Source organism: Tinamus guttatus, unplaced genomic scaffold (assembly GCF_059628265.1).
Source record: "Tinamus guttatus ecotype Peru unplaced genomic scaffold, ASM5962826v1 Tinamus_guttatus_pri_ptg000646l, whole genome shotgun sequence".
In the NCBI taxonomy this organism is placed as follows: Eukaryota; Metazoa; Chordata; class Aves; order Tinamiformes; family Tinamidae; genus Tinamus; species Tinamus guttatus.
The window spans coordinates 461,059-473,395 of NW_028289180.1; the positions used below are offsets into that span (position 1 = coordinate 461,059).

General features: G+C 41.7%; 1 protein-coding gene across 2 annotated transcripts in view; it reads right to left on the reverse strand.

Annotated features, from left to right (window-relative positions):
- Positions 1–12,337, reverse strand: part of GSK3B (glycogen synthase kinase 3 beta) — a 122,440-nt gene that overhangs the window by 45,197 nt on the left and 64,906 nt on the right. For both annotated transcript variants that reach the window (XM_088535783.1, XM_088535784.1), the window contains exons 3-4: positions 11,682–11,765; positions 711–821 (exon numbers count right to left, since the gene is read on the reverse strand). In XM_088535783.1, coding sequence (XP_088391909.1) covers positions 711–821; positions 11,682–11,765 — 195 coding nt within the window. The remainder of the gene's footprint in view (positions 1–710; positions 822–11,681; positions 11,766–12,337) is intronic.

Sequence of the window (12,337 nt, forward strand, 5' to 3'; positions counted from 1 at the left end):
TGTTAACAACATGGTCACTCCCTAGCACGTGGCCTGTGTTCACCGCTATATGTGAAATGGAGCTAGGAGACACAGCTTGACAAACCACGGCTGTGGAAGTTTTAACCACTTTGTAAGAGACAACAGAAGCTGAAAACACTGTAAAGGAAGGCCTGGAGACTACATGTGCAAAAGTCTGACCCCATGTAGCTCTTAGAAAAGGGTGGTAAAGCCAAGTTGCTCCAAGGGCAGGGAAGGAGACAAAGAGGCTTTCACATTCTCGCAGAAGCACATCAACTCCTCTTACTCACATACCAGGGAAGGGGGAAGACACATAAAGGGAACAGTACTCTTTCCAACAGCCTCTTCCAATTCTTGACCTCTGTACAACTCTGCTGTCTTCAGCTCAGGAGGGGGAAGCTGCAAATGTGGCTAGTGGCAGTTCCTATCTCAGCTGCTTTAAAACAAGCCCTCCCACCAACCCCCCTTCCTCCCACCTTCTGGAGATTTTTTAGAAAGTGAGAAAACAGGAGTACTGAAATTTAAGTTCCTCGCCTTTATTCTTCCTCCAGCCTAGCAAATAACCATTCCAACTTTGTTTTTCTTGCCTCAAGGCACAGGAGTTCCTAAGAATTTCAGAAAACTAATTATATGCCTCAAAAAAAGAAGTATCTAGAAAGTCCCTTCCTATAATTTCCTCCATCATCCAACCACATCTATCAGTGACTTACCTTGACATAAATCATAGGGAGTGTCTGTTTGGCCCGACTATAATGTCTGGCAACTCTGTATACTGTTTCAGGAACATAGTCCAGCACCAAGTTGAGGTATACCTCATCTTTCTGGAAGGGAACAAAGGAGAAGGGAAAATATTAGCAGGATAATTTGAAGCAGTAAGCACAACAAAAGCATTCAGAGAACCTGATAGCTTGAGACAGCGGTGGACTTGGCACTGTTGAAAAAGGCACTTTTTTTTTTTTAATTTAAATTCTGTGTCCTTAGTGGGACTGTGAACTATTACGAAACTTTTTTTTTTTTTTTTCCCTCCCCTTTAAGCTTAACACTTGTGGACAAGTAACTAAGTCAAACTTACATATAAGGTCACATTAATTAGCACACTCTCTTACTTGAAATATTTTCTCATTATAAATACAGACAAGGATATAGCTGCTCTGCTCACTGATTTGATATTCTCATTAGGAGGCACTTCACAATGATACCTTCGGCATTAAGGTATCTATTGACCTGTTGCCTCCTTCCTGGCCAAAACTCTACAAGTGCAAATTTGAAACTCCCAGATTTATTCTCACAACTACACAACAAAACACCCTGCACCTTTTAGAAAGGTTACTTTGATCTTACTGAATTCCCAACTCTTTTAAGAGACTAATAACACGTATTAATCATTAATAGATAGAAACCTAGTGTTAATATTTGTAACTGTTCTGCTTACAAACATTTTGCCATCCAGGTTCACTCAACTTAAAATGTATGAACTTATTCATGGTAAAGAAATACACTATAAATACAAAGATTGAATACGACTTTTAAACGCTGCAATCAGGTGAGAGGTCTGTACGACAGAAACCAAGGAAGTAGTTTTCTAATAGTGTACTTGGCTCCCCCTTCCCATTTGCTAAAATAATCTGTAACACAGAGGAATTAAGTGATACAGTGCTATAATCATAGTGCCTAACCACGGACCTGATAATTTTCAGCAGTAAAACAGGTCTTAAAAAAGACTTCTGATATTTTAATGCATTCTTCAGTGCTAAGTGTCAGAACTGCAAATACTTTTAATTATAGTCCCCCAAAATATTAATTATACTAACTTGAAAGCTTATTTTTGAAAGTTAGAAGAATTAAACAGAAATAATCTCTTCTGTACTTGCTGTATTAAAACCTACATCTTGCTGAGCAGGAAGATGATATGCAGAGACTTTGTATGGGTGAAAGTCGCACAGAACTCCCAAATCTTCAGCGAAGTCTCCTGTTTGCAGCTCTGCTGACTATGTACCTTAATACCTCTCCACTTGAACACAAATCTCATTGAGCTGCAGTGATTTAATAATAATATCACTGCATCTAATTTGCCAGCTAGAGCACAGTCTGAGGTGTTGCTCTCATCGCCTTCTCTATTTTTCAAACTGTCTCTGCACCATCTGAGCAAACAGCACTCACTTCCAAAGCATAAAGGATTAACACACACACACACACCCCTCATATATGCAACACGTAAAGAACCTCTGTTTTTTTATGTTGTTGACTCGGAAGTTCAAGATTTATATTCACCACTCTTGCACTTTCTGCACATTTTAACAGCTCTTGCCAACACCTTCCAGTAGGCCGAGTCACCTTAAAATCTGCTGTGTGCATCAAGCACCGAAGGCCGATTTTGGAACATAGACCTAAAGACTAACAGCTCCAGCTAGTCCTACTGGTAGACCCAAAACTGGGCAACAAAATTGCGAAAGCCCATGACAAGGTTGCAAGGAGGCTTCGGGAAATAAGTGAGCAAAGACAAACAGTACCAGCACATCAAAATGCTACAGAATGGCAGGAATGTGCATGCATACGTGTGTATAACTGTCTGCTATATATATGTACCACCTTCACTTCTCCAGCAACAGAAGCTCTTGTCCCTCTGACTCTTGCGGTAAGACAAATAAAAATCCACCACTACCTCTATTTAGCTCGGACATCTTTATACATTATAATCAATACCATGAAAAACACATCCCAAAAACTCAAAGTTAATTTATGCCTGATAAGACAACCTGCATACCAAGACAGGAAACATATTCCCGTGAATGGAAACTCCATTTGATTCAGCATAAACACAGTCTGAGCAATATGCTGCTGTATTGGGCGCTCACCTCTTGGGGAATTAGAGTCCTACTGGCAGCAGGAGGAAGTGCAAAATACTCTATTATGGAGACTGATTACTTTCATTCAGAGGATGGACGTTCCAAGAGATAAGGAAGATTTACATGAGAGATTAGAGAAACAGCAAAAAAACAAGTGGAAATGGAATTCCTTTGCTTTCATTATTCTCCTACAGTACAAGCAAAAGGAGACATGTAAAACACACAACCATTAAATCCTTTCTGCACTACACAACAGGGACATTTGGGAATTTAAGGACTCCATTTAGTTCATACCATTACATATGATTTACTTTCCCCTCCTCCACTTTGATTTCTATTCTCTGTTCTACTGGAACTAGAGTTGATTCAGTGGCATAAAACAACATGGACACGAGACAACTGAAGCACCTGAATGGAGATGGAGCTCGGTGCCCACCAACACTTCAGTGTTTCAGTGCTCTCTGAACTACCCCCACCATATGACGTTGCTCCTATTAAGTGCAGGAGTGCCTAGGACCACCTAGGTCCAGACAAGGAACATGAACACCTCTCCCCAGCCAGCTCTACCTGCCATCCAACGCAAACCCTGTAAACACTCGGACTGCTGCTTTTCAGAGCCCTCACCCTTCCCTCACCCACCCCTGATCCCGATGCAGAATAACATCTGCAAGTTACCTGGATTCCCCTCGCCGAGCCTCAGCAGGAGCTAGTCCCGTCTGACAAGCTCCAAGGATGACGCGGCCTGGTTTATCCACCTCGTGCAGTCTTCCCCAACGCGTGCTTTCCCAGTGACCCACATGTGTTACACCAGGGAGCGGGGAAGGCTCAAAGAGCTTTGCCAAATGAGGTCAACTGCTTGAGGATCAGCAAAGAACATCAAGACTTATCTTTCCATTACACGAAGCCTTTTTCAACCCTCATATATTCCACGTGTGACTTATTTCCACAGTACTATTTCAAAATCTCTGGCCTGGGAACCAACCAAGGTAACTTATCAGTCAGGACCGAGTCGAAACAGTTTTACACATATCCAACAGGGTCCACAGGAAACTGTATCATATAAATGGATGAAAGCGAACACAAGATAGGATCAAATAATGCACCCCTCCTTACAGGCACTGGGATTGAACAAATTATTAGTCTTCTCCTCAGGTCAAACATGCACCAGGTCAAAGTGCATCCATTTTCCGATACTTGCCACTCAAGCTACGCCCATCTGCTCTTTAGGCTTAAAAGGCAGAATGCAGGAAGCCAGTCAGAACTGAAACACAGGACCAGTGTATTGCATGAACACTTTGATATGACAGTGCAACAACTCGTTCACCTGCAATTGCCTCAAGCATTAGAAGCTGCTTTCTGTCAGCTGTTGGATAAAACCTCAGTCGACAGGATCCGCTTCCAAACATCCAAATAAGCCACAGCAAAACAATAGGGGCCTTGCTATTGAACCAGTTGATATTACTTGGGAACTGCTCAGGAACAACCAATTCAGGCACCATCTTCAATTTTTAGTAGCTTAACTTTTTTTAAAATCTTTTTTATTGTTTAGTATCAGGAATCAGAGACTAAATGGGCTGCAAAAGGTTCTGAGACTAGGGACTAGTGGTTAGCATTTGGGAAAGGATGATCAGCTTGCTTATTGCAGTTTTCTTGTTCCTGCCAGGCCAGTAACAGCGTGGTGATAGCTGTGAGTTTTGCAATTAAAAAATAATCATAATAATAATTTAAAGAGCACTTCAAACCCAGATCATATCAGTCTGAGATAAACTCCAGGTGAGCAAGTCTTTGAGCACCACTAAGAGGGGATTAACTACGCAAGAGCTCCTTAAAACAACTTAAAACAAATTTGTGAGTATAGAAGAGCACCCTGAAGTTACTCACTTCATCATTCTATCCAAGCCAACAGAACTCAGATTAGCGATCATCTAGAATGAAGGAATATTCATGCCTAAAGAATGCACTTCCCTTATACAAATTATCTAACAGCATCATCAGTATTGGGGCTATATAAGGTAAATGGTCATGTAATTACTGACAGGCTACTAGGTATGTCACGCTTGTTTCAAAGAGTACTAAAGATTTAAGGTGGATTTAGAAAACCAATCCCATTGAATCCCAACCCACTAACGCATTTCACCCAGATTATGCCTTCTTTCAAGGGGTGATGCTTAAATAGCCCAGTGATGGCATTCAGGACCACGTGCCTCTCACACTCTTTAGCCATCTAGCTTTGGACAACAAGCAAGTTCAAAGTCATCATCTTTGCTCTAGAATCCAGGAAGTGGTTGTTTCGCTTTCTGTCCTTGGAGCTGCTTCTGGCATGTATTTTGTACCTTCTTATCAAGCACAGAAAGAGACCCACCTTCCTTCTCTTATCTTGAAGGCTGGCACAGTACTTTAAAGGTACAAAGACTTTGGCACTGCTTTCAAGACAAAGCAAGAATTTGCAGCCTTCCTACTCAAACTACTTAGTAGCCATGATATCCTAGAAAAATTGGAAAATGCAAAAACAAGCAAACAAAAGAAAACAGGCTGCAGCTGACCTTATTTGTATGAAGGAATGGTGACATCCAGTGGCCACACGTGCATGTATTTGTTTGCATTTTACAGCCACAGCTGTTTAAAAACAGAAGTGTGGCTACCAGCAAAAGAAAGGGTGGGTAAGGGATGTACCACTACAATTTTGCACAAATCTTATGGGTGTAAGAGAAGTCAAAAAATCAACTTTAAATGACATTTAAGCATTCAGGAAAGATAGGAATATATGTTATTAGTACTGCAAATATTGGGTAGAAGTTTTTTCCCCGCAATGCCCCAGGGCTGAATTCCAGAAATTCCAGCTATCCCAAGTCTTCTTTTCCTCCGCTTACCAGCCAAAAGTTCCCAAACTGTTGTGTAGCACTCACTGTTCTTCAACGAGCTGCAGTACAAAGTGCCCATGGGTTCAGCTGGGAGGGCACCGTGAGGAGAGGAGTCTGGCCAACAAGCTAACTCACAGGCAGAGCCTTCCCATGTCTCAGTCTAACATGGCTGCTCACAGTGTGGATCTCTGCTCATGTCTGTGAAAGAAGCTGCATTACCAGGTGATGCGGATGGTTGACATTGGAAGGAAGCTCTGGGGATCACCTACTCCGACCCCCCGGCTCAGGCAGGGGCACCTAGAGCACGTGGCACAGGGTTGCAGTCAGGCAGGTTTGGAAGATCTCCAAAGAAGGAAGTGTTTTAACACAAGGAAGATGTTTTAATGCAACACTTCTTCTTAATCTTGATAAAAAATCCTCAAACTTCTTTAATGTTTATCTTCCCTCTTCCACTCTCCACAAGATCACAGTGGAGAAAATGATCATTCACCAAGAGAAGCTGGGAAGTCCTGCCTATCTTGTCTATTTAATGCCCTTAAAATCCTTTTTAGCTGTATGATTTCCAAAATGAAAGATTTTGTTACATAAAGTCAGAAGTCGCCTCCCAATAGCTGCAAGTTGGGACTGATCGATGATCTTTGAGACAGTTCATATGTGAACCTGAGTTCTCAAGTGAAGACAACATCATATGGTGGCAATAAATCTGTACGAAAATGAAACTAACAAGAGGATTTTGAGATCACTGAACTGTCCTACATGCTCTGTTGTATAAGCAAGAAACAGTCTCTGGAAATAACTTATTTTCTTGCCTGTGCTCGACTTGCACACTCTGTAGAAATCTCTGTATCAAGACATAGCCCTAACAGAAAACTAGGTTATATACACTCACTGCCTGAATTCTGCCTGTCTCAGGACAAACAGTACAAGCAACTTTTCTAAGGACTATTCGAAGAAGGAAGCGGAGAGAGCTGTAGAAAGTGACTTGAGAAGATAAAAACAACTAATCTGACAAACGGGACAATTCACAGACCTAGACAGAAACCACGGAGTTTCCCATTTCCACTGGGTGCCATCTACCACACTGAGGTACTACCCCACTTCTAGCCACTGCTGCCCACTACAGCAGGGCAAAGCCCCTACTGCAGGCAGACAAAATTGCCATTTCTTTTAATGTGACCTACTCAAATCCAGAGACTGCTCCCTATCTACAAATGAGGAAGCTCCCAGCACGTGGCTAACCACAAGAGCAGTCACTGACAATCACCACCTGATGACTGCTGTCCTCTGCGACCCAAGCTTGGCAGGACTTGGGCAAGGTCTACAAAGCTCTTCTTAACTGGTGCTCATTGCTCCTTTGCTAGCCGCACAGCAGATCTGCCAAGGACGAAAAGGATGGTAGTGACTAAGCTCATCTGCAGTGGTGGCCCTTCCTTCAGCCTGTTCCTAGGCTGGTGCAAACCATTCGTGTGGGCTCTCTGCTTTCAGGACGGAGCTCAAGGCTCTGTCAATTGTGCGCTTTTTATGAGTACTTTTGCTTTTTTGTTTTGAAAAAGTTCATTAAAGAAACCAAGCACTTCTACCATAAATATTTCACTTTACCAAAGAAAATAAGTTTTTATGTAAGGCTATGTATGGTGGGATTATGTGAGGACTCATCTAGCTGCTCTTGCAACGAGGATGGGACCGCTCATGCTTCTCTGAAGATGGTGGATGTGTGCCTTCCTAACAGGGCTAATGAACCTTCAGGAACACCAGCTACTCAGCAAGGCCCAAACTTGCAAGTGAACCAGTCGTTCCCATCTCTCATCCTTCTTCCCTACTGTTAAAGACATCGCTGCCAAAGTGCATGCAACCTACACAGAGCTGCATCTCTAAACTGTTGTGCACTATCACCTGGTCATTTATTTTAAACTTCAGCCTAAATATATGGTAAATTTCCATCCCGAGTTTGCATGGATTTGGCTGCCTGCCCTTACAGACAAGGCTAAATAGGAATAAAAATCAATTACAACACGCAGAAGGGCCAGCTCAGCCTCCATAAAAGTCAGCACGTTGCCTCTTTGTGATCTGTATGTGCTCCTGTCTAAGCTTACTTTGACCGCTCTGGATACCAAACCACCTTAAAGAGAAAACCCTTACCTAACCAGAGACACCCATTACTCAACAAAAACAGTGCTTGCTTTACTTTTCTATGATTTGATGCAGGAACAAATCCCTCCAGTGACCTCTCTTACTCCTTCAGGCACGGATATGAATCGATCAGACTATCAAACACAAAAAAACATCCGCACAAGACAACTCAAGAGTTACGAAACACCACAAAGAAACACATGTGCTCGAAATGGAAAAAGAATAGGGATTATGAACTGTTATGCCAGGTTTTGCAAAGCTGAATACTTATATTCAACAGCCACCAATTAAAAAATGTTAGCTGGTTCCATAAAATCACAGAGCATATACCTCACTGATGAGCCAAAGACATATTCAGTTTATGCAGTCCTCACTTGCAGGACAGTTCAAAAAGTTCTCAACAGAGTTAGGCTAGAAAGGAGAGGCAATAAGACCAACCCTTCCATGCAACACATGCTTTAAAATAAAATGCTTTAAAAATAAAAACAAATTAAAATCAACACTTACATCTACGTTTCCTGTTCAATGCAAGGGAGTCTATGAAATCCAGGAAAAGTAGCACAAATTCAAAACAGAAAAGTATGCTTTCCACAGAGGGTTTGATCTTCTAGAGACCAGGTGACAAGCAACAAAACCCCCCAGCTTTTTCAAACCTTAGCACAAGGCAGAATACCAAGTTCAAGAATTGCTGAACCCAGCAAGGGTTCAGGGTAGCCCCACAGACCTGCCTGTTTTCTCGAGGATTACCTAGAAAGCCACAGACCACAGAAAGACGACTCGTCACTTCTTCCACCAGAGAATGGCCCCTAAGCTAAACAAACTATTGCTGAGTCGTTCTCTCTTTTCCGTTTCGTTCCACTAGTTGTAATTCAGCTTTGGGCTACTGAAAAGTGCATTACAGCTGTAAAATCAGTGTTCTGCTATCAGATATCTCATAGGACCTCAGGGAAAAAAAAAAAAAAAAAAAAAAAAAAAAAAGAAAGAAAGAAAGAAATGGGAATCAACCTTGGCAAACTCACTGAGGAGTTGTCTTTTGAAAGAACCGAGTTATCCAGCAGGTCTGACTAAAGCCTGTAAACTTGTGAGAAGAACAAACTGACAAGGAAATAATTTACAGAGGCAACCTGAATGCCAAATCTGTCATACTAATATCTGTTACACGCTCCCTGTGAACTCTTAAACTGGACATGGTTTGTGCATGAAAACGTAATTTATAAACTACATTTTTGGGATGGTCAGCAAATAGCAAGATAGCTATTTAAGTGAGAAGGACAGAATTAAGAAATACAAAGGTGATTTAAATACAGAGATGCTCAGGAAAGGGGGAGCCACACAATCACAGAAAGCAAAGGAGAAGAAATCAGCCAAGCCCTGTTTGATTTTCAAGACTTCTTTGTTACTAAAATTGGAATCCTCTTCTCTGAAGGAAGTTTGAGAGAAGGGAGAGGGAGGGAGAGGAGCTCCTGGCAAGAAAACAAAGGACAGGGAGCTCGAACTCCTGAAGCAATTTCAGGAAGAGCGCCCAGGAAGAAGCACCCCCAACCTCTACAAACTAGTCACAGCTTTGAAGCAACTATGGGATCCTCTCACTACGAAGTGTTAGCATTGCTTAGAATTGTTTTTCGCTGTTGTGCTCTTCTCTGCTATTTCCAGTCTTTCATTCAAGAATTTAACCCAATTTGCTAGAATAGGAACAGTATTAAGGCTGCCCTGTGCTTAAAATTGCCTATTGATTAAAAATGAACTACTTGATTATCATAGTTTTTAAACAGAGGCAATTTAAATAAACTGGATTTAGAGAAAGCCTTTGGGTTACACGGAAATCAAGACAAATTTAAGCTTATCAGATATTAGCAAATATATACACACACAGCTGGATTATGAGGGTAACAGAGACAAAACACTCCTTTCCAAACTGACCAAAAAGCGAGAAGAGAGTTATTCCTCTTTCCTAAGAAGATGAGCTTTGGAGCTTCAGCTTTCTGCAAATTACAGCTCTACCCAAACAGCAGCAAACTAATCCATGGCTGTTTTCACACGCGGCCACTGACATGGAAATCCTGCCAAGCCAAGTCAATGTCACTTTGCACAGACCTGCAAAGAGACCTTTCAACCCAAACAGTGGCGCTGCTAAGTTGTTGCACTGGGTACACCCTGGGGACGGGTTCACTTTTTCCCCTTTTGCCACACAGCAGAAATGGAAATCTTAAAGGCAAAGAGCTGAGACTGGAGTACATTAACGGAGAAGAGCAGATATTTTATTACTTACCATGAAAATCAAAATGAAGTATCACAAGTTAAAAGAAAACTGCTCCCCGAAGCATGAAGATTCACCTGCTGTCTTGAATAAAGGCTGCATTTTTCAGCAGCAGTGGCATTGCCAAGAATTAGCCATGTGGAGTTGAAATAGCTAAGTGGAAAATCCTGTCTCTAGCTCAACCCCAAGTTAAAGACTTTAGAGATAATTTTGCTTAAGCTCTTGTTATTGGAGATTCCTGCAAGAGTGTTCTGAGAAGCTTAAACATGGCCATTGCTTGCAGAAATTTCAGGAACTATTGAAAGCCATACAACGTTTGTCTTCTTCATTTCATTTCTGCATGAAATTCTGCTTCACTCTGGTCAAGTTATAAACTAGATTAAATAAAAAATATCTATTTGATCCCTGAAACCTGGTTCTGCAAATTTTTTCATCTGGAGCAAGGCACAGGGTCAAGGTCTCCTCTAAGAAAGGTACCAGCTGGGCTCCAAATACCGACCCTAACCTTCCACCAACCACGCATCTCAAAGGATCCTGCCCTCCCTGCCTCCTGGAGACACAGGGCAGAGGCCAGGGATTGGGGCTGCCTTTTCCATCCTGTGCATCTGCTATACGACAGTGGCAGCTCACACCCTTCCCCCTGCTGCGGCTCGTACACTCACTCCCTAGAGCCCTGTGCGAGCAGCTGCACCCACATCTGAAGGCAATTCAAAGTTCTGTCTGCTTATAAAAATGATAAAATTCATACAAAAACTCTAATTTACAAGTAATTTACCTATATATCTACAACTACATATTCAGAAGACAAGGACTTCAGAAGGTCACCTAGCCCATTTTCCCACCCCATGGTGCAAACTAACTCCCCTAGGCCAGACGGGCCTCCTTTGACTTCCCAGCTGAGCCAGCTTTGAGCACGGGTTTGCACTAAGTGACGCTCTGAGGACTCTTCCATCCTGAACCCACCTGCAACTTCTCAAATGTTGATACTTAAACAGACAAGGCAGCTGCTCTAGCTTTACATTAACACACATATTTGTAGCCTTCTTTAAAAAAAATGCCAATCTTTTATACATAGACTGAAAAGGAGCGAAGGACAGCATACATGCTGCATTTTAGGTATGTTTGGGTAACATTTATTGACTAGAACTTCAGCACTGAACATCTGAAAAAAGAAAAGTGCTTTTCTGTAATTATGGGGTCTTTTGAGATGCAACCTACAAGTCTTACTTGAGCCCCAATAATATACTCTGTACTACCGCACCAATAAGTAGCTGGTGCCTCTCTCGGCACTATCTTTACTAAGTCAAGACGTGCAAATGAAAACCTGCATGCTTTACTGAATTTTAAAAAACGCTGTGTGTATGCAAACATGTTGCAGACTTCTTACAGTTTACAGATAACCACACAGTTCCACACTGAAAAGATCTGCTCCAGCATGATCTGTGGGGCACCATTACATCATTTTTTTCAATATTACGATGTCTACATTCTCACACTTTATTGTCCCTAACAAATTCCAACAGGTTCACTATAGCCCAGATGGTTACTGGGAGGCACTTTGCAGTTTTTCACTTATTTCTAACTTACCTTCTCTCCACTGGAGTAGAAGAAGTAACGCAATCGGACAATGTTACAATGATCCAATTTCCTCATGATCTGGAGCTCTCGGTTCTGCAACAAAAGAAAAAAAAAAAACAATTAGGAAACTTCTTTTCTTGGGAAGAGGGCTATAATGGACACTTCAACACAGAGCCGCCAGATTTGGCAAAAATAGGGAACCAAAAAACTACTGGAAACTGAAGAGAAAGGGGAAACAGCTTTCTTGCTGTATTAGCCTCTCTTCCAATTACTTTACCACTGAGAAAGTATCTACACCTTTGAGTGCATTTCTCCCCAAACTAAAGGTCCACAAACCATCGCAAAAATCCAAGAATCAAAATTCTATCACCGAGTTTCAGAAACAAGAGCAAGAGAACATCAGCTTTCCAGTTTTATTTTCTGATCTTTCCATAATATAGGACATCTGCCAAAGCAGCTAGAATTCTTTCCACCTGAATAATGTAGAAATAACTTAAATAATGTAAAAGTAAACCTGTGGAGAGTTTAACTTTATTGCTGTTCAACCAAAGCTTAGCTAGATTGAGGCAGACAGAGTAACTGTGCTGCTTTCCTGTTTTGCATCAATCTGAAAAAAAAAAACCAAAAAACAAAAAACAAAGATGTTGAAACCAAGCGCCACACGG